The sequence below is a fragment of the Zootermopsis nevadensis genome, unplaced genomic scaffold (genome assembly GCF_977971745.1).
Source record: "Zootermopsis nevadensis isolate Lab colony 2312 unplaced genomic scaffold, Znev_1.0 Znev_ptg000028l, whole genome shotgun sequence".
Taxonomy (NCBI): Eukaryota; Metazoa; Arthropoda; class Insecta; order Blattodea; family Termopsidae; genus Zootermopsis; species Zootermopsis nevadensis.
In genome coordinates, this window is record NW_028259160.1 from 24,464,782 (window position 1) to 24,487,675 (window position 22,894).

At 40.8% G+C, this 22,894-nt stretch overlaps 2 protein-coding genes across 11 annotated transcripts in view; both read right to left on the reverse strand.

Moving 5' to 3' along the window:
- Oseg6 (intraflagellar transport protein Oseg6) overlaps positions 1–8,655 on the reverse strand; it is a 39,348-nt gene extending 30,693 nt beyond the window's left edge. Inside the window, exons 1-8 of the mRNA XM_022068219.2 lie at positions 8,502–8,655; positions 8,185–8,369; positions 7,217–7,371; positions 5,587–5,811; positions 3,765–3,975; positions 3,422–3,534; positions 571–744; positions 91–334 (exon numbers count right to left, since the gene is read on the reverse strand). Of these exons, the coding sequence (XP_021923911.2) occupies positions 91–334; positions 571–744; positions 3,422–3,534; positions 3,765–3,975; positions 5,587–5,811; positions 7,217–7,371; positions 8,185–8,199 (1,137 nt within the window). The 5' untranslated portion in view covers positions 8,200–8,369; positions 8,502–8,655. The remainder of the gene's footprint in view (positions 1–90; positions 335–570; positions 745–3,421; positions 3,535–3,764; positions 3,976–5,586; positions 5,812–7,216; positions 7,372–8,184; positions 8,370–8,501) is intronic.
- Positions 8,656–10,862: 2,207 nt separating this feature from the next.
- Prosap (SH3 and multiple ankyrin repeat domains prosap) overlaps positions 10,863–22,894 on the reverse strand; it is a 94,684-nt gene continuing 82,652 nt past the window's right edge. For 9 of the 10 annotated variants that reach the window (XM_087357453.1, XM_087357449.1, XM_087357446.1 and 6 more), the window contains 5 exons: positions 20,833–21,075; positions 18,946–19,073; positions 18,481–18,729; positions 16,467–16,733; positions 10,863–13,725 (listed from right to left, as the gene is read on the reverse strand). In XM_087357453.1, the coding sequence (XP_087213579.1) occupies positions 12,703–13,725; positions 16,467–16,733; positions 18,481–18,729; positions 18,946–19,073; positions 20,833–21,075 (1,910 nt within the window). In that variant the 3' untranslated portion in view covers positions 10,863–12,702. The remainder of the gene's footprint in view (positions 13,726–16,466; positions 16,734–18,480; positions 18,730–18,945; positions 19,074–20,832; positions 21,076–22,894) is intronic. The other variant, XM_087357451.1, reaches the window with a different exon arrangement.

Genomic DNA, 22,894 nt, shown 5'->3' on the forward strand with positions numbered 1-22,894 from the left:
AATGTGGAGACAAATATAAACACTTCTGCAAAATTGCCAGCTAATGGCTACTTGACTTACACTGTGGTCTAGATCAGTGGATGTGATTACCTTGCTGTCCTGCTCATGGCTGTACAAAGTGAGCTCAGTGAGACTTGTGAGCACGGCAAGATGAGTGTTAAAGGCTGACCAAACCATGGGAAGTTGAGAGAGATACACATAAATGGAGCCACTGTGCGTGACCACTCCTAGCAATTGTCCGTCCTCACTCCAAGAGAGCCGTTCTACCTCATCTTCCTCCACAGTTAAGACACTAGATGTCTCCTGCAGGTTCGACATGTTGTGGATCTTCACCCTACAAAAAAATAAAAACCAAGTCATGCCCCTTACTCACGTCATGCTTCTGAGGTATAACAGATGAACTTCCTACTTCATACAATTGAGTTTTTACACTAGAAGAACACTTAGCTATGTCATGCCTAATTTGTACTTGAGATTTCTGAAGCACACTGAATGTCTCCGACCAATCATGTTGTGGATATTTGCACTGCAACGCATGACCACTTGAGATGAAAGTACATCAACACTCACTGATTATCACCGCAGGAAGCCACATTGCCCAGTCGACTGCAGATGGCGATATCATTGAGTGAGTCGCGGTGGTTCTTTGTCTGAAACAGCTCTTGCCCCACCTCCTTCATGTGCGTGGATATTGCGACAAAGAAGCCTGCACTGAAGCCCAGCAAGATGTAACCATCCCCAAACCTGCACAGAAAACCATTCACTCATTCTAGTGTAATTATTGACTGAAATATGTATCACAGTCCAACTGGAACTTGACGTGCCTGCTTAAAATACTGAATGGTATTGGCAATCCGAACCAGGTTGTTTGAGGTCCCCTTTAGTACTCAAAATCTTAAGGGGACTAAGACATGCAACTTTACAGACGCTGCTCGAAGATGAGTCTGTCCCACTGTGATAGTTGTAAACTTACACCATAAAGTATGAACTGTGAACACAGCAGTAAAGGCCGCCATTCACGATCGCTCCAGATGGATGACATCCGAATGGATGACGTCCAAACGGATGTCGTCCAAAGAGGTACTACATTCACGGTCGCTTCACGCCAGTCGCGGTTTGTTGTCCCTCTGTGAAGTGTGTGGTGTTTGCGATGGACGAAGAATTGGTACTAGCTACGGCAGTATGCCTGTATATTAAAAGGAAAAAACCAAAACGAAAGTGGTCAAAGCAATGGCTCTTAAACAGAAGCAACTTAAGTCCTTATGCTCCTTTCTGAAGCAACTTCTAAGGGAATTTTCTTTGTTGGCGGTAGGATCTTTGGTTTTAAATAAAACCACCAATTCTTCCATTGCTAAGCTTCTTTTAGCCTTATCATGACAGTCTTCATTACTTATCTGCCACAAACATGGCAACTCTCTATATTTCTCAATCACCTCAATAACAAACTCACGACCCGACATTATACAAGTTTGGACTTGACTGGACGAAGGCTCGTGGCAGACTGGCATGAGAATGGACCACGTTTCCGCCACTCACGAACCGATTTGGAGTGGCTCGATCGCCGATTCCCCCATTCACGATACGATGACGCGATGGAGCGATCGGATGGATTATGGCTCGACAAAATATCCAAACGAGCCCACCACGCCACGCCAATGGACTTCAGTTTCCGCATTCACGGTACAATTTTGGAGCGACACCGCGCCATTTGGACGAATGGAGCGATCGTGAATGGCGGCCTTAAGTTAATTAGGAGCCACCATACTCCACATGTTGTGCAGAAGAACACATGCATGTGCGCATACAGACACGCTGATACAAATGAAGCTTTACATTATGCAGCTTTCTTGAGCCTCGTGTTATTTCTCCCTCTTGCAGAAAAATATTCTTTTTAGTACCTTGTTTTTGAACACACTCAATCTATTATTCTCCCTAGGTTATCATGGCTAGAGTTTAATGTATAACTTCAGCTATTCATGGAAAAGCTGTGATGAATCTTGAAGGTTTTTCAATGTTTCAGCGTGAACTGCGGTTACAATCTTCAGCATGAAGGTACACAAGGGGTTTTGAAAGCCTTATATACACCAAGCAGTGGGTGGCAAGAAAAATGAGTGGGGTGCTACCCAATCGGTTTCAAGCACGTTGTAACCAGCCATTACATGCTCATTAAATTAATCAGAGGCATTAATTTTATTTCATTTAGTCTTACATCATATAATTTGTCTGTAACATGTGTTCTTTCCAACAGCAGTCAGCTGCTAAGTCACAAAGGCGAGTTGTGAGTGACAGGAGTTTTAACGTTATTATTCAAAAGGGTCTGTTGTTAACTGCGTCAGTTTCTTATGTTCGAAGCTGTTCAAAGTCACCCCTTTGACAGGTTGAAAAGATAGTTCATCGTGGAAAATGCGGCTCACCATTCCTGCATATGAAACACATTGCTGAAAATGGTAAACAATGTATGATCTAACACTTTCACACCAAACCAAACTAATAAAATTCTTTTGTGCCATCAGCCATGTCAAGTGGATAAAAACTCACTGTTGTTTCAGGGAACATCTCTGTCCCCATCAACAGCACATTTGCTATGGCTGTGGAAGCTGGCCAGGGCAGGTACAGATATTGGATGGCCGGCTTCCACGGCCAATATCAGATGCCCTGATGCCGGGGATAGAGATGGTCCATGAAATGTCAGCGAGTTTTAACCGTCTGACATAGCGGATAGCCCGAGAGGATTTTATTAAATGGTAAATAAGTTTTAATATGTACAAATATGACTGTGAAACTACAAGTTACGTTGGTTACGACAACACTCGAGTACCACCTGTGATTGTTATTACCCTGGCCATGAACATGATCCCCCACTTCGAACTTCTTCCTGCTATCACCCTCCCATCTGCTCCTCAACTTCTCCTTTCCTTCAAAGTTTCGTGCTGTCAGGAGAGAGAGGGAGACAAAAGTTGCGTCTTCTTTGAAACCCATGAGTGCAAAAGGTTTTCCACCAACTCTTTCCTAACCACTTGGCCACACCAGGCAGAGGTGGTGAAAACATCTCATACCATGGGAATGCGAGGTGGCTGATGCAGTAGCAGCTGGCTACGAGAGACGCCGTTCTAACCAAGCGCTCTTGCAGCAAATGCTGGTGGCGATTTGATATGAACACATATTGGGTTTTATCTGACCAACCACGTTATCAGAATCTAATGAGACTTCTTTATTTTGCTTTGTAGCATTTACGTTTTGTCTGCTAGATTAACATCTCGGTGCCTCAATAAAATGTTTGCTAATACTAAGGCCTGAAGTTATGAACACTGAGAGATATGTTTTGTTATATGAAATGATGAGAGCCATGAGGAACCAATCCGGATAAGAATACGATACCATGTAAAGGGAAGTTATATTGATAACCAAAGTACATACACACCATTTGTAGGTGACCACGGATCCATATCGCTGCTGGAAGGCCAATTCCACTGGGTTCTCAGGATCATGCAAATTGTAGAGGAACAGAGTCTTACGCCCCACTAATACACTCACCTGCACAAGAACAACTTTCATGTAATTTGTATTAGAGTGAGACATGATCTAATATCCTGAGGAAAATTACTTGAACGAAAATGTTATGAAAAAATCTGGACCCAAGTGGAGACAGAAAAAAACTACATTAAAAACTTCTGTGCATGAAGCAATTACCTTGAAATTGTCAGATAAACTGTCGTACAAAAATGATTTATGCTGAATTCACTAATATGCAACAATAAACTTGCCGTATTCTCTCCATCCAATCGCTCATCCAGTTTCATCTTGGAGAACTGGATGTCGCTAGGCTCAGCGCGCAGGGAAATGATTCGGAGGGTGTCTCCTTCTGCATTGCTGATGGAAAGCGTCTTGTCTTCAGAACCCAGAGCTAGCAAGTTCTCTGTGCTCCAGGCGCCACTGCTGATCCTCTTGGTGTGCTTCCCCAGTACAGGCACTCGTCTGGAACAGCTTACCTTTCTGTACATCTGCATGCGGGGATTGGAAATAAATTTGGGTTGCCAGCCAATTAAAACTGATATTGGACCTGAATATTTAAATAAACCTTCACACGCCTAAAGCCAATACTCTGCAATTTGAACCCAAGTGATAAATGCCACCAATACCGAACTTGTCCTTAAACACCGTCCTTACTGCATAAACCCACTTTTCCAATCCATTTTAATAATATTCATCCATCTATAATTTGTTTTACCAGATCTTTCAACATGAAGTTTCTATAAATACTTTCTGAGTTGAATAGTTATTCACAAATTTCCCCAACTTTATCTCTCTCATTACGCTGCAAAATGGTTATGGCAATTACGCCAAATTCCTTCCTAACTGCGACACACGGGTTTCAGAAAACCTTTTCTTAATGCATAATACGTGCTTGTCCATTTCTCTGTTCAATAACCATTCTTCATGAACTACAACTTAGTTAAAGACGACCAGCTGACAAAAATGCCATTATTACTAAAGTTGCAGTGTCTCATACAAAAATCATTGTGTCATGTGTGACAACAAAGATATGAAAGGTTTCAGATAACTTCTTCGTTGTAAATTTGTTTTGTTTACCATTCCATAGTAATTTAATAACTGGCTGAATGGAGCAGGGTCCTTCGTCAGAAGCAGATAGTACGCTCAGCTAGTCAAGAAATCTGCAGCCCTTTATGGAAGGTTCATTACCGTGTTCACAACAGCCTGCCACCACTCCCAATTCTGAGCCAGATTAACCAAATCTACCGCACGCTCAAACCACATTTCTTTTCCTAAGATTAATTTTAACATTATCCTCCCATCTATGCTTAGGTCTTACAAGCGATCTCTTCCGTTCAGGATTTCCAACCAAACTCTTACACACAAATGTCACCTCCCCCATGCTACATGACCCATCCAGCTCATCCTAATAATATGTGGTGAAGAGCTCCTCAGCGTGCAGATTTCTTCTCTCTCTCCTGTCTCCCTCTTAAGCACCCTGTTCTCAAAACACCCTCAACCTGTGTGTTCATTGCTCCATGTGAAAAACAAGCTTTCACGCTAACTTCTATATTTCAGTCTTTACGTTTTAGACAGCAGATGGGGGATAGTAACGCAGCACAACAAAAATAAAAAACAGGGAATGTATTTTTCATCAAAAATCAAACCTCTCCTTTAGCCTTAATTTATTTTATGACTGTATAAACCATCACAATCAGTGCATAGTAAAGTAAAAAGCACAAATATTTGTTGTCTTACTCTAAATTATTGTACTGACTGCAGTACACACACTGTAAAAAGTACAAGCATGATATCTCTTAAAATTTCAATCCACAAATTAAAAGAGGTTGGGGGGAAGGGTATAGAGAAAATCCACAATGGTGGTAAATAGACCACTGTTTCAGAAAACTTCTTTCGCACAGAATGACGCTTAAGCCAAAATGTAGATGCAAATGAATAATTAAACTTATTTTGACGTACAAACTGGCTCAGGCAAGCACCTCTCATGAGAATGGTAATGAGTGTCTCAGTTCCATAACTACAAAGAAGAGCCATCAGTTGATGAAGAAGATGATCATTGACAGCGACACTCACTTTGCTGTGCTGTGATTGTAGATGGTGAGATTGCCCCGCGCAGTACCAACAGCCAGCAATGACCCAGTTTTTGACCATCTGACACAGCTCATGGCATCCCGCAGCCCCGTGTCCACTTGACTCCTCTTGCCCGTGTTGGCATCCCACAACGTGACGTGTGGTGAATTTGAGGTTATGATGGCCAGCAGATCACCATCAACATCCCAGCCAAATCCAGTGCACGCCCTGCCAACATAACCACGTGCCGGATGGCCTAGAGCGCTAGCGTGCTTTCTTACATTAGAACAGCGAAACTTCTTTTTTTATACACACTTGAAGGTTTCTGTTTTAATTTCATCTGTACTGTCAAACAGATTACTTAAAGTTCTTACTGTAACTTAAGGGTGTATGCAGTCAGTATTCAAAACTCAGAAAATAAATGAATAAACAGATACAATTACAATAATTTTATATTCTTTCACTGCATAATCAGAAAGAGAGACATTTAGTAACTGCAAGCGTAATGAAAATGTGGCCATTATAAAGATGAACTGAAATAATTTGTATCTTATATGCGTCATGTTTGTGTTTGATTAAATATATTTATTTTGTACATTCTATACACAAAATAAATACCTACAGCCCAATTTTTATACCCTCCACTCATGCTGTATTTTGATAATTTCTTTCTTTCTTTCCCCCCCCCCCTCTTTTTTAACGGATGAATACCATCTGCACAGCTTCTTTATTCATTCCGTGTCAAATCAACACAATTCAGGGGCAAACTTTTCATGACCATCTCTGATTCTGATAACATTTTGCAAGTCTGTTGGTTCCTCTTAGGAAGCGGCAAATAAGAAATCTTACCCTACTGTGTCCATTAATCACAGACATACAGCAAATTTCAAAATTTTAAGTTCCCCTTCATTTTTCCCTTGTCCTGATTCACTAAAATGCTTATATCTCTGGTCATAATTAAGGACAGAGGCTATTCCTGTACCAATTGAAGACTCTTAAGAGAGACTACCTACACACTTGTATCTAATAAGTATTAACTTTAAATTATTGTAGACTGCAAATAACATTATAATAAAAATTATGTGTTACTTTACGAAATTCGCCACACAGTTTAACAGAGATTACTTGGATAGAACAAGTAACTTCATGAACTATCTTGTCCGGATAACATAAACATGTCAAATACCCCCATCAGAAACACCCAAAAAGGTTAACGTATTCTAGCAAGGATGTCGCTTACATTTCCAGCATTCAAACATAACACGGTTCTAGAGACAGCAATGCTTGTTGCTGCAATTTAAAACTCATTATTATTGGCATGAGACGACTGAGGTGTGAACCGGGATATCTGCAAGCAAAACTCAGGAGGGAAATATCTGGCAAGGCACTGCTTTCTTAAATGTAAAATACAACAGCTATTCTAAAACAATGATATAAAAGACTGTGAATTTGAGTGCCCTGTGCAAATCACAACACGGATTCTTAACCTGAGCTGACTGTTCCACCCGCCAATGCTCTCAGCCACAATTTCATTTAGACATGTGACACGGCTGTTGTGGATAAAGTGTAATTAAAGGAGAAATTCCCAGTCCTCTCGTTAAAACTTCTCTGAGATAAATGCATACAGCCATACCCTTGCAGCCGGATCTGCTCCACCTTCTTGCCATGGTGATTATAGATCAACACAGACTGATCAACCCCTGTTGTGGCAAAGAAACCACCACTGCCATGTTGCCAGCTGACGAAAGTGTCACCCGGCCCATGAGGCTGATCCAACCTGAATAGAAGCTGCAATGCAAGAACAGAGCAGTTATAGGCATGCAAATCTATAAAATTCTTAATTTAGCCTCCAGTGATTTACCATACTATCGACGTGGTCCATTACAAAATCCTCAAAGTGTGTAAGTAACAGTCATGAAAATTAAATAAAAATCATGTCCAGAGTAAGAGCATACAATGAAGAGAGGCAACCTGTCATGCTTAAATGATCAATAAGCAGACCATAAAAGCATATCTTCACCTTTATGTATAGTAGCAGCTATGACTGAGTAGTCAAAGTAATCTAAATGTAGCACTTATGGTATTTATGTTGATAAAAATTCATAAGCGATATCAAAAATCATGGAAGCACCTACAATATTACATCACAAACATAGACAGAACAAACATGACTCCATAAATTCAGTGACTACTTAATTTTGGTGGTTAAGTATTACTCTTTGATGCTCATAAGTAAAACCCTTATCCGGTGACAGGTCAAAGGTCTGAGATGTTAGCAAGAAATTAGATTTATTTACATGCTACCCCTATGTATCTCCTTCAAAACACTACTGCTTCATATTCTGAATTTCCCAGGTTCCAATCTCGGCTCGCAGACCGTGGTTTTCCTCAGTCCCTCTAGGAAAGTGCCAGACCAGTACATTAAATTATACCACAGCCGCTTCCTTCCATATCATTTCCTATTCATCATTCATCGACCATACCATCATTCGACGCTATATACTCTATGAGTTACTGACAGGGTCGTTACATAAACCATACACAAACGCGAATCTTACAAGAATTTATAACCTCCAAACTCTTTCGTCATTTTATGCTCACCTTTTCATTTGACATTTCCTGTCCCCTAGTCCAGATTTAAAAGTGATGCAGTCTTACATGCGATATGTTCATATACAGGAAACAACAACCATGAAAATGTATTACTTGTACTATAACATATCACCGATACTTCGCCGGACATTTCAAAATGTGGAATTCCATGTTGTTTGACATGCCAATCATTGCTACCAAAAATAGATAAGTGAAAAGATTTCAATGTAAATGTTAAATTTCCCCATGAAACTCATTCATTGCATGTCAAAGAGCCGTTAAACTTCTGTAAAGATTGAGAAATTATGACTAGAAGTCACTGTTACCATTTGTTGATGTCATGCTAATTGGTATTTCACCTACTGGTATTGGTACTTGCACGAATTTAGGTTTTGATATTTTTGCATGGATCACTGCTTGTGCATCCATGAAAAAATATCAAAACCTAAATTCGTGCTAGTCCATTGTGTTCAGGTGAACTGAGAATAAATATCAATGACCACTATATGGGAAATTGAAAATACACATACTAGCCCAGTTTCACAAAGTATATGCAGCTAGCAGGCTAGAAGGCAATTTGGTGTAAACTTGGTTAAGTTGGCTAGTTGGGATCTTCTAGTGCATTTTATTCTGTGGACTGAAGTCAGGCCTGTCAAACTTTATTGATCTTTTATCAGTTTATGCTTTTGTTTGTCATTTTCTGTTACTGTTCTTCTGAATTTTTAATTACCATTGTTCCTTCTGCTGACTTTGCTGACATCCTTTTCAGTATCTTTGAGACTTTATTGATTCTTGTATTGTGTGGGAGTTCCTTCCTCTGTACTCTAATTTACATGTTTTATATTGACTCAGCAGATTTTAGATGTGTATATTGTTTAATACATTTACCAAGTTTGTATTTTATATAATCAATAAAACATTTACCACTTCCCAGTAGCTCCTAATCATTGTTCAGCAATATGGTGATCTAAATAATTCTCCACCATCATCAGAATTACAAATATTCTTGCATAACACATTTGCCTGTCACAGGATTTGCTTTGTGGCAGCCTGAATGTTTTTTGACGTAAATACGTCTATACGGAAGGGTCATTCGGCAAAAAAGCGTAACGAAGATGTCCATATTTACACATTGTTGATATGGATCTTACACAACTTCGTTAAGCTTTTTAGCCGAATGACCCTTCCGTATAGACGTATTTACGTCAATAAATTACAATGAAATCAGAAAACAATAAATGTAACATTAAGAACTGTAAATTTCCACTGTGTTCGATGAAGTATGCAATCACTCTTCTTCTTGTGTTTGATGCAACCTGGTGAATAGTTTCAGCATAAGTTTGAAAAGAAAAGCTCTCAGTCACTCCACATTATGCTGTCCTGCCTATGAACATAACCACTCAGACGGAACCATGCTGTGGCACTATAGAAAACTTAATCTTAAATGTCTACAGCCCTCTTGAACAGTGTGTGTAAACCATGTGCAGTATTGAAGCTGTTTTTGCTTATCAGGTTCCACATGTTCATGCAAGACATGTACATGATATGAAGTTTTAAAAGCTCTATAACCTTATTTACCGTTCCAATGGATAATCCACTTTGATGAGTTTTTTCTCAGCGACTTTCCTGGAAATTGGAACAAAGTCACAGTGATAATGCGTTTATTAATCCAGTCAAACGGTACTGCACTGTAAAGTCCCACTATACGCCATGTAGGTGTTTGGAGGGAGAGGTAGTATAGGTCCCACTCATTCTTGACCTCGGCACTGAATTGTAACCATCAATAAATATTATGTTACGTGATTTTTCAATTGCCTTGTAGTTTTTTAGATATCCACCATCTTTGATAGTAGTCAAGGTCTTTTATAATTGAATTATAATTTAAGTTAAAGGAGTGATTTGCTGATTTGTCATCAAGAAGCTTCTCTAGAATATGGTGTTCATTTAATTATCACTAAGGCATATTCTGATAGATGGAGCACAATCTAAGAAAAGGAGCAATTTAATACTAATAATTTGCTATCTGTACTGTTAATGTACCAAGATGAATCATGTCACAATAGTTGTAATCACAAAGCACACATACTGCTTCAGGGCACGCCTTTTTCAGATAAAGACTCTCATGAAACAGCCTCATATCACTTGAAGCATTGCCTAACTGCCAGTTAACAGTGAATTAAACTTTATTTCTCATGAAAACTCAAAAACTTGTTATGGCCATCTCGGTTGGGGTGCCACGTGGTCTTGTAGGTGGTTACCATTATTTACAAGCAACATTGGTAGCCACGTGCGAGACCACATGGCCTCAAAACCCAGAAGACCAGTCAATAACTATACCATGAAAACCTCAAATCTCAAGTTGTAAAAGTTTAAGTCAACATCCGTTAGTCACCAAGCAGCAGGATGAGATGCCTGTTTTTAATCTTTGCCTACTCTTACCCAGGAAAATTATTTTGAACTGGCTATGGTCGCTCTTGCCACAACTCGCTGTCCATAATCATACACGCCAGCTGACAGTGCATTTGACCCGCTGTGTTCCAATAGTAAGACTGACTTTTGGGGAAATTAAGAGGCGAAGAAGCTGCCTCACACCTCTCGAGTCACTGGACTTTCAAGGTAGTTGTAGCAGAATGGTCTATCTCTCATGAAGGAGCCACGGGGTTAAACTACAAATGAAACAATCCAGCTAACCGATGTTTGCAAAGATAATAATTTGTTGAGATAATTTATTTTGATATGTAGACCTAAAAAGATGACGCAAAAATTATACAAAAACAATTTTAAGGAGCTTTTTCAGTATATTTTACATTCAATCTAACTATCTACAAACACACAGTTAAAGTAATACAATGTACAAATATGTACAAACTTCCCACATTATTGCTGCTGCTAGGCCAAGGTGCACACACTGTGGGAATTCCAAAATCAAATTTGTACCTGCGAGTGTTTTCTGTGGTGTCTAACCAACAGGGCTGTTGCAGACATGGCACTACTGATGTAACAGGAACAAAGAACTTCAGAATTCAGTGTGCCAATACCCGCTTAGCCAGCACACGCTACTTAAACAATGGAGATGAGCCACCACATGCAACCCAGGGAGTTAGGCCTACTTGATCACTGCACGTTCATTTCCAGTCAGTTTTAGTCCGCCTGTTAACGATAATTTGATTTCAACACACGATTCATTCATATGATGATTTATTCATGTGTAGCAGGAGTCTCAACTGAAAGTCCTGGTAGTGAATTCCATTTAAATTTTTGCAGTTTTCTATTCAAGATATTAAAAACAGCTTTCAATGGAGGCCCAACTCCACAGTGATCCATTACTTTCACGTTCCTGTTGCGTGTCACGACGCTGAACTTTCATTCAATCTGAACATGTTCTTAAAAATCTTTGAGTAAAAGAAAGTGAAAGTGTGCAGGTATGGAAACAGTCCGACCTCAAATACTGACCATTACCACATTACACAAATATACCATATGAGTTTGGCACCATCTTGATCAGAACTGAAATGCTTGATGGACAACTTCTCATATAGCTGTGGCTAATGCTTGATAGATAGTACAAGTCCACTTTGTTGGTATCACTGAATCCTGCCCTTCTCAAACTGTGTAGGTGGCACAACCTCTCAGGTCCCACAGCTGCCAAACTGAAATACTGTCTACAACCTACACCTAGTATCTATCCAGTACCTAGTTTACAATCGTGTTGGCAGGAATGTTGATAATATCTTATTTATGGCTGGCAAATCTATGAGCAATTATCCTTGTCACTTGTAAAGTTGGCTGCACTTAAAGCTTAACATTAAGCCTACAATGGTGAAGGCAGGAGTCGTGCAAGTATCCGACATGATTGACGCATCTCTCGGAGGAGCGGAAAACGGCGCAGTTTCCGAGTCCGTCACTGGTTTACAACATGCAGCCTGCTGATATCCGATGTTTCACATCTTATAACTTTAATTTTTAAAGATGATATTCCTTTCACTATACCAAGATCCATTTGTAGGCAGAGTAAGTAGTTCAAACTACAGTGTAATAGCACAATTGGCAATCAGTGGTCATTACCATAAAAATAGAATTCTTTTTGTCAATGAGCAGAGAATAAAGACATGTACTGGATTAGCTGCAGGAGTTCCGTGCCTTGCCATTGCATCACAAATTAACTTGCTCGATCCTGAAGATGCAGAAGCATAATCACCATCCCTACATATGTACACTGGTCAAATACCGGAATGCAAAGTCTAGTCCTCCTACGTGATGACCTCTTGAGCATTATAGTTTTTACTAATCTCACTTTGCCTATAAATCTGCAAAAAATGAACATCTAGCCCATAATGACGGAAGAGAGATAATAATTAATACAAGTAAAGGACAACAAATAAAGAGAGATTATATCATGTTTTTGGTATGTCATTCTCACAAATTTTGCTGCTTCTGACAGCGCAAGGTTAGTGATGCTGGAATGTGAGTTTCGTTGTAATATGAGTTTAGGCCTTTGCAAGAACATGACATCCAGAGATCGTAGTCTCACTGGCTGTGGAGTCGACTGTCCCCTCCTTGAGTCTTTGGTACAGCCCCCACAATGCGCACTCTTGTCACCAGTCGGTTGTCAGAAAACTGCGGTGGGGGGGCCAGCACTTCTTCTGGGCCCCCACTTCCATTATTTGAAGCTCCAAGGAACTCTGGAGGAGGAGGCACTACTAACTCTCCTTCTGCTTCTCCCTCCCCCTCCAAAGGGGGAGGAAGCTGTGCCAAGGACACAGCATTCCTAGTCAAGATACCCCCTGGAAGTGTCGCCCTCTGCCGGCCCAAAGGAAGAGTCATTGCAGAACCTTGTTTCTGCAAGTCTGGCCCTTGCTGCCCCTTGTCATCAGGGGCTGAGCCACCATACCCTTCCGAAGACCTTCCATCATCAAAGCCACTGGGTGGTCCCACAGGAATGTCCTGGTCAGAGCTAACGCCACTTGAAGAGTTGTCCCCGTCTTCCCCCGTGTTGGGATTCAGAACCAAAAAGTCATTGGGGTAGGACTTTGAACTCTTCAGCTGTGTTCGAACCTTCTGAATTTCCTCAACACTGAAACTGTGAGGCAGCGTGCCTGAGCTCGAGCTGCTCCCACTGGCATTGCTATTTCCGCTTGTCTCGGCCACTGCCACCACCAAACCTCGCGGCACTGCCTGCACCGTCCCGCTGCCAACCCCTTCCCCCTCACTCTCCACGTCACCATCACTCTCACTTAGACTGTAGTCTGGCTCTGGGATGGGGGGAGGACCTGACGACAAGGAAGACAGGTTTGCCGCTGATGAGCTGGTTGTAATGCCACTCTTCTTCTTCATCTTATTCTTCAGCTTGAGACTCTCACGGTTGTTAGAGCTACTGCTCACACTGCTGTGACTGCGAGCCGCTCCACGGAAAGGCTGCGCATACGGATTGCTGTTGGTACCGGTTGCCGTTGAATAAGCGTTCGAGTTGGCAAGAGAGACTGGCTGCTGGGGTGAAGAAGAAGGCTTGAATGACGAAGCAGAAGAGCGAAGACTGTGGGATTTGCGCACCTGAAATCAGAAGCAACGAGCAATATTTCAAAAGTGGCTATCACCAGAGTTCTGTAATATATTCAGCTGATAAAAATTAAAATAAATGTGCATTTTTCTTGTACGAAAGAAAATGTTCAATTACCATGACAGGCTGTGTATCACACCTAGGCCCTTGTAAACAAAAGCCTAAACCATAGCTCTGAACTATGAAACAGACACCGAACTTCCCAGTTCTTTATATGCCCTACATCATCACAACAAAACAAATCAGTCAATCTACATTCGTACCAGTCTGCACCAACATCATGTTCAACAAAATGTGAACTCTGTCGTCAAAAGTTCAAGTCAATTCATTTATTTAAGTGTTTGCCAACAGCAAAAAGCCAATAACAGGCAAACACTGTTCAACAAATTTTGGGTCATTTCTTGTTATGGACATGAAATTAAGTTTATTTCATAGATTTTGGGGTGCTAAACACTGAAATAGTGCTCAAATTGGAAGATTGGCTCTTGTTTTCGAAAAAAAAAACTAGTTTGTCATATTTATACAAGATAATTTTTAGTTATATGGCAGTAAGATATAGCTACGAATATACATTTGTCAAACACTGCTCCTTTCGCTTGTATTTAGCTACTAGAGCATCCCTTTTCACCATCCAACAATAATCGGCTAACATGGCGGCACTCCATTTGCTTTTGTATCTTTGCTCCATAGCTGAGATGTCTTGATGGTAGCGCTCACCATGTTCGTCACTGACGGCACCACAGTTTGACGGGAAGAAATCCAGGTGTGAGTGCAAGAAAGGCATCTTAAATGACATGTTGCACCCCAGTTTTCCAGAAGAAGTCAATGAGTTCACCTTCTGTTTGATAGAAATTATCACAGTCTTTATTTCAAGTACAAAATCTTGTCATGATCTGGAAGATTCCACTGTTGTAGCCTCGGGGCCAAAGGCTCTGCCTTATTCTTCGGCAGTTCAAGGTCCTCACTTTCTGTGATCTTATGTGGTTCAGAAGGATAGAGAATTGTACAAAATGGTGGATAGCTTGGCGTAGATGGCTGCTGTATTTCTTCATGTATATAAGCTCATCATGAACATCATCAGTGTCTTCATCTTCATCAGAGTCTACTGATAAACTTTCGGGTGGTTCAGGAATAGGTGAGACACGGGGTGAATTGCAGATGGTATATTTGAGTACGTCACTGTCCACTTTTTATTCAATGTCACCCCTTTTCGACTAGGAGGCACCGTAGGTAGTGCAGCATACGTGTGGAGACCAGTTCTTGTCCTGGTCGCCTACTTTACACCCAAAGTAAAATTCGTAGGCCTTTTTTATGACTTGAGTTAACGTACATTTTCTTGAAGCAAACGTGACAGAAGTTATCTGGACTATTCACACAATTACAGGGCATATTAATCGTACACGACACAAATACTGCGCAAGAAGTAGGAATCTCACAGAGAACCGTTAACTGAGAACAAATCACCCAATACCTGGCCGGATTCGAGGAATACTGCAAGAGTTGAAGATGCATTTGAGGCGGCAACAACTTATCACGTAATACAGAGCGGGGTCACTGTTTCTAATGACGTTTTAAGAGCCTGGTGGTACTATAACTGATAATAATGACGAGTAACTCGCTAATATGAGACCCAAATCGTAATTCGAAAACAGGAGTCAATCGACAAATTTTAATGTGATTTTCGTGTTCAGCAGCCTAAAATTATTCAAGATCGGTTAGTTTCGTTTTCATAACATTTTACATGTGAAAATATTCTTAATAAAAATGTCTTATGATGCCTAAATTTCTTTCAAAAGCTTTCAAAAACTGTTCACAGAAGTCGACATAAATTACAAATTAACATTTTTATAAAAATATTGTGATCTGTTTCTGTTCAAACGTCCCTCGGAAAACTTCCACAGTAGCAACATAACCTTAACGTATTGTCACTGCCACGTTTTTCCATTCCTATCTTATGAAAAATTCTTTCACTTGAAACCCGAATGTTTACGATGTACCTCCACGATTAATTGCAGAAGTTTCTTAGCTATTTCAATCAAACAGAAATGTAACCAGAGATTTCCTAATGGTTGTCATATGCATTTACATTCTACACAATGTCATAGACCAACATTAAATGACACTCGTAATGTTCTCACCACAGAAGTCTGCATGACTCCCATGTTGGTGTTGCTGATGAACAAGAAATTACTACATGAAAAGTGCTCTGAAACCTACCTTGGGCCTGTGAAAGACGTAGTCCTATTTGGTCAATATGGACTGAAAATAGGATATAGTAATGTACAAGCAGGTTATCTTGATAGCTGAATGAGAGATGAGTGGAGAGAGTCTGGTAAGAAACATTTTTGTTCCAATCCACTGGCCACTTGCCCACAGAACTGCATGCAGTGACACACGTCAACAACGGCAAACATCAGCACAAGCAGGTTTAACAGAGTAAGTAAAGTAAAGCTGTCAGATCATTCTTAGATTTAACAGAGTAATTCACAGTAAGGAGAGGCAAATCATTAATAATATTGACGTACTCTACTGATACTTTCTTAACACTCCATGCTGGACGCACAGAGCGGCAACTGTGAATACAACTAATGTGTATAGTATTTGAATTTAATTTTGTTAAAAGTTCCTGAAATAAGTTAAGTATCTTCAAACAACAGAAGTTTACTTCACCAGAAATACCATTTGGTGTGAAACTGTCAAAATCTGTTTGGCCATGGTGAAAATCTCGACAAACCTGCGGCCGTGCTGAGTGCGCTGGAAGGCTGCGGGACCTGTACCCAACAGACTTAACATCCTCAGGAGATGCGTAGAGCTTGGCACTGTTGGCAGGTTTAAAACTGGACATAACTTCCCCATCTCCTCCTATCCCTGACACATTCCTCACCAGTGTTGAAGTGTTGCTGGGGTTTGCATCCACCTTGGCGCTGTTTGTCATGTTGGCATACTCCGCAGTTGCCATCAAGTTGGGTTTCAATGTCCCACGGGAAACATCCACCTTCACCTGCAAGGAGACGTCAGTTTAACGTGGAATTAGACCCCTCACCTTCCCCATTATGTGATGTTTTGTTGGCTTCTTATCGCAAGCAGAGGGTAATGCACATGAAATGCATAAAAGTGGTTGGAAAACTGGTGTATGTTTTCCGACTACTTCCTAGAAATCTAAAAAACTATAGTCACAGTAAACTCTAGCATACAGTAAAGAAAAGTAGTGCCTCAAAATGATCAGAATATATCCCACAGGATCTTAGCAGGAGGCATGTCCAGAAATGCACTGAAACCCGCCTGCACAGAATTCAGAACGAGAGCTTTTCTGGATCAATTCAGTTCTAGAGTGAAGGGATATTCAGATTATATTACTGAAAGACGTTTCTGACAATTGAATTCAAATGAAAGATGAAGGCAGGAGTTCCTGTCTTACAGATCAGATGACTCCACCGTCTAAAAAGTGTAAGATGTTTTTTTTTCTGTTTTGGAGGAATCCACAAAGTAGATGGATGATGGCAGCAGCAGTTCTTATGAAGTTACAGCCCAGATGAGTTTGTTATAAAAATATAAATTCTTGCCACATGTTTAATTCCATACACAAGGTCACTGACAAAGAATGCCCATATTTCAAAGGTCAGATTTCATGAAATAATTTATGTAAAAAAGTGATTCATTTTCATGTAACAAAATCTCAAAGTACGGGTCCGTTCATTTTTCGAGGCACTAACGTGACCACAAGCAAAATATGCAATCAGGCTTCCTTTCACTCTTGATCAATGGAAGATAGGCATAAATCAAATAATTTACAACAGAGCAACAAAATTTTTGGCATAAATACGAATCATCGTGGCCACAACGCAATTTCTCAGTTAACAACACAGATAGACAATGAGGAATGAGGTCTTCATGGCAGTGAGGATGATGTTTTCTGGGTTTTGGAGCTGTGTAGACTTGTCAGTATAAACCGCTCTCTGCTGAGTCTGCATGGCACCGAAACCCAGATCATCGTCAATTAACGTCAGTGTTTACAGCTTCAAAAAAGCAAAACTTATGACTGACAATAAATAAAACTTCACGCAACTAAAATATATCAAATCAGCTGATGCCTATAGAGAAAGAAATGTGCAATGCTTTTAGTTCGTTAGTTTAAAGTTAACCTTGGCAAAAAAAACTGTGCGCATCGTTTATAATAGTGATATTCCTTGATAATTATTACATTAAGTTTTAACATCCTTATAAATATATACACTAACAGATTCCTTCCACTGTTACGGCAATTCTCACTTCTTCCAAACAGAATCAATAACCAATAAGTCTGTGTATCATAGAATATGTTTTACGTCCTGCTAGGATCAATTCTGCTAGATTTTGATCAGTGCCTGCCTTTCAACTTTTTAACAGCAATCTTAGCTTAGGTTATGTTTGTCTACATTAGGTTAGGTTAGGTTGTGTTAGGTGGGGGATACTTAAACTAGGTTGGTTTTAATTAAATTATGTCAGTATGGATTAAGTTGGGTCATGTAGGGTGTCCCCAGTTCAGTGTGCTGAAAGGGGTGTGTCCCAGGCATGTTCTGGGGGGTTCAACATATCCATCATAGCGGTGAAACCACCTTACAAGTGGGGGAAGGCACTATGCCCTCTATTAGGGCAAAGTGGCAAATGTACGGAAGCACCTGATGGGCAGGATTAATTTACGTTGGGCAACAACTGAACTGGTCAACAGTAACAATAAGATTCCTGCCTCACTGTGAGATGATACATACCAGCTGCCCAACTGGTGGTGGCGGTGGAGGATGAGTAGGTGGCGGGAGAGGCGGACGCCCAGTCACCACACCACCGCTCAGCAGCAGTGTTGCTACATCTTCCTGACTATGGTGACCTTTAGGTGCACGGTAATTAATGGTGCCAACCGCTGCATTGCTCAAGATATTGTTCTGTGCTAGGTCCGGGGTGCTGTGAAAATCCCGATGTAACTCTGCCCCACCAGTAGAGAAGCGAACTCGCATGCTCGCCTGCAATCACACACGCAGCTTCGTTTTACACGAGCAGAGATTGATGGATGGGGCGAATATGAAAACATAATTCCCATTAATTTGAAAACATGATTTCAATGATAAAGATGGTGATGAAAGAATTTTTATGGCTACTTCTGTATAAAGACAGAACTGAAAGAAAATGGTGTCAAAATGACTATCTTGCCACTTTAAATTACTGCATACTACACCCACCTTGCCTTTACTGCGTTTCATCTCGGCCACACTGGTGTATACCCGAGGTGCATGAGCAGGAGATGAAGGCTGCGATGATCCGCCCTGTGTGGGTGACTGGAAATGTGAAGTCATCACCTCGGATGAAGCTGCAAACAGAGAAAATTTGTTGTCAGCAACGCTCCTTCTTCCACATTGCCGCACAAAACCTGAGACGGATTCCCAGGACATAATTTCCTACGGGTGGCATTAACCACAAAAGAAAAGCTCACTCTACAGTGGCAAGGCAGGTTGCATGAAAGAATGATGCACAAAGAAACAACAGAGACACCTCCAGCTCCACCATCTGAATACTTTGTGCTGGCAGAATACTCAAGCAGCTGGTTACAGTTCACCAGATTGAAGGCTTTAGCTTAACTGTCCCACACATTGGCAGAGTCATTTGTGAAGCCATCAAGATCAGCTTACACAACTTCTTCAATACAGAAATGGTTACCACATAAGCCCAGCCTGGAAGAGCTCAAAACCCTTTACAGCGCCAGTAACATCTGCATCAACTCCGTTGTCCGGCTCACTCACCACCACTCATTTGTCCTTCCCACTTGTCCTCAATGACTGCCAACCATACAGGGTTGTCACAATCCATGTCAATCGTTCATACCCACCTTCTGGTCACCTAAATGGAACAAGTTCTTCCCCCATTTCCTTCTCTCCTGTCTGAGCTGCTCAAAAAAGGACTCTTTCCTTTTTGGCTGGACATGGCCCCATCACTCCCCTCCTCATCCCTGGCTATAGCTGGCCAATTTCTGTTACATGATCGATCTGCTATCCTAATATAAACCAATTCCATCACCTGCATTGATGTTAGAGTGACATTGCTGGGGTAGTGGTTGGGCTGTTAGGTACAGACGTAAATACTGGGAAGACCTTGGAACTGCTCCTCACTAAATATGGAGCCTCAGGAGGGCGTCAACCCCCTTCCAAGCCCATTCACCAGAGAAGAAAAAATGATAGTGGGTAGCACACTGACAAACAATTGGATGCTCACCCTGACACTCTGTATAAGTCAGATGTTAACAGATGTCAGATAACACATGTTAGTGCAATGTTCACACGCAGTATCCCCTCTGCGCACATGTTTTATTACTGTAGATTACGTAAGAGTCTGTGATTTACATTTTACAGCATGGAAAGTTCTAGATTATTTTAGTTTAAATCATGTACAGAGTTTGAAAACAAAGACTACTGTGCGTGCCTCAATTTCATATGCTCACAAATATAATGCACATCCAAATTTTCAGTACTTGAAGTGATGCACTTTCTTTCCGTTCATCATTTCTACACAATTCGGACATTGAATATTAGTAAAAAACCGTTAACAATTTTAAATTTTTATGCAGTGTTTCTGTCAGGTAATGTACAGATAGAGAACTTATTCATTGTTTAGTGCATGCTATTAATTGTTAATTTAAAGAATACATTTCAAAGTTCCTGATAGCAATTACAATTTCGTTAAGCCACCACAGAGGGAGAATGAAGTTCCTATCTTTCCAACTGAAGTACCTTTGATTGTGACAACAGTTCACCATACGCTGTCCATATCATCTGCGCCATTTCCATTACTGACATTCATAAAAAAAACAGACTTTTGGCAAAACTGGATGTAAGCCGACAGCTTCAGGTGACCCAAATCCCCACCTCAAATCCTTCCACGAACTGTGCTCTTTCCTGGAATCTATCACGCTTGCTAGTCTAACGGCAGATAAACAATATTTCTACGTGCCACAACTATGAACGTCTCAACATGCATGGGCAACATCTATCCTATCCGTCACACTGTAGTCGTATTTGCCTCTGTTCCAGAATCGTGTATCAACCGTTCATTTATGATCATCATGACTAAGTTACCACTGCCTGAGCCCTGCTGTCGCTGGAAAAGCTCCTCGAGTTCCGCGGCAGTGATGCGGCTCGACGTGGGACGCGACCGTATGGAGGCAGTACGAGGCTGCATTGGCGTGCTGCACCCCACAGAACTCTGTCCCTGTTGCTGGTGGATTGATTCAGCCGAACTGCTCTTAGTGGTCCCTGCTGATCCGCCCACCAATCCATCTGGCTCCAGGTCTTCGCCATCATCCTTCTCCCCACCACCTTCTGCAACAGCCAGTCCAAACCGTGTACTGAGAGCTGCACAACGTGGGTGAACTTTGCAACTTATGAGCAAGACAAGGGAAGGTGATTGCAAACGATGACTCGGAAGAGATACGGGACTAAGTGGTTGTAGCATATTTTAAGGTTCCAATGTTTCAGATATGGTTTGTTCCACATCTAAAACCATGTGATTTGTTCCAATATGGTTTCTGTAATGATAGACTGGTAAACTTCTACCAGAACACAAGGTTCTACAAAGCAGATGAGAGCCATCTTTGTACTCACCATTGTGAAAACCCCAAATCCTACAACAACAACATCTAACACATATTTTAGTAAATAAATACAATTAGAACTGAAAGTCCTTTCTGAAAATACCCTGTTAAATAACTATGTTTTCTATAACAGAAATTCTCATATATCAATGAAATAGCACATTCAATGAAATTTTTGTTTTGCTGCTGTGATAATAACAGTAAGGAGTTCTGTATAAATGTACACTGAAAGTAATTCCCATTATGAAACCATTTAATTTATTTTATTTGTAATTTCAATGTTCTTTTTCTGCAAATTATTATAGTGCACTAAAGATAACTGTGAATTACACCTTTAATGTTGATGTAAAAACTAATTCAGAAACGCAATTAGTCTTGTTATCAGCTGAAGTTAATTAACTCTCTGGTAGCAGAACCCACAAGTCCAACACCGAAAACACCAAAGCCCGCGATCAGACACGATCCTGAGCCAACTCCATCTATTTTCCATCCTCACAGCCCACCTCCCTAAGGCCCATATTGACATCCTCCCATCTCCTTCCTGCGTTCTACATTTCCAACCCATCAGAGCCTCCTAGATTTCATTATCCTCACTATTCACGCAACTCCTCGTTATGTAATATTCTAAATTCCCCGCTTATTTCATCCCGTCTAGGTCCAAATATCCTCCAGAGTGCCTTGTTTTTTAAACACCTGTAATCTACGTCCTTCCTTCCATGTAAGAGACCGTGTTTCACAGCCATACAAGACAACAGGCAAAACCATTGTTTTATACATCCTGACTTTTAGTGTTTTGGGTAGCAAACGAGACGATAACAGTTTCTGAATTGCATAAAAACAAGCGTTTTCCAAATGAATTCTAACCTTAATTTCATCATGAACCTCATTTCTATATGTTACAGTTGTTCCCCGATACTTGAATTTTGAAAAAACTTTATTCATAATTATGTTCCACTGTTTTTCGCCCATGTATTTACTTCTCGGCCTATTTCCTTGTTCGCCTGGAGGAGAGTTTCTGCATTTTTGGTTCTGGTACCCACACCCTCCCCCATAAACTGACGTCATCAGAATAGGCTAGGGCCCGGTGCAGACCATTCAATTCGAGCCATTCTTGATTCCCTCTGACCTTCCTGATGACGTGTTCTAGAGCAAAGTTAAAGAGCAATGGGGATAAAGCATCCCAGTTTTAAGCCATCCGACAGAAGGTTACCTACACAAGCTCTACTAGATACCCCATGCATACACATCTTAATTAACTTAAGTTTTTGTATTCCAAACACACACGGATAACTGCTGTACTGACCCATTATACTCCTACTTTTTCTCTAATATTTGTCGAAGGCAATGAAGTTCACATAAAAATATCCTAGTGACTTTCTGGTGGTCACACAACATTCCTGAATTTTTACGCAAAGATTAAGTAGGGCAACGTCAAAGATTCCTTCTTACCATATGTTCTGGCCTCACTCCAGAGGACCACTCTGAATGTGCTCAAAATCAGAAAAAACATTTCAAATGTAAGGTAATCAGGCCATGCTCATTAGTTC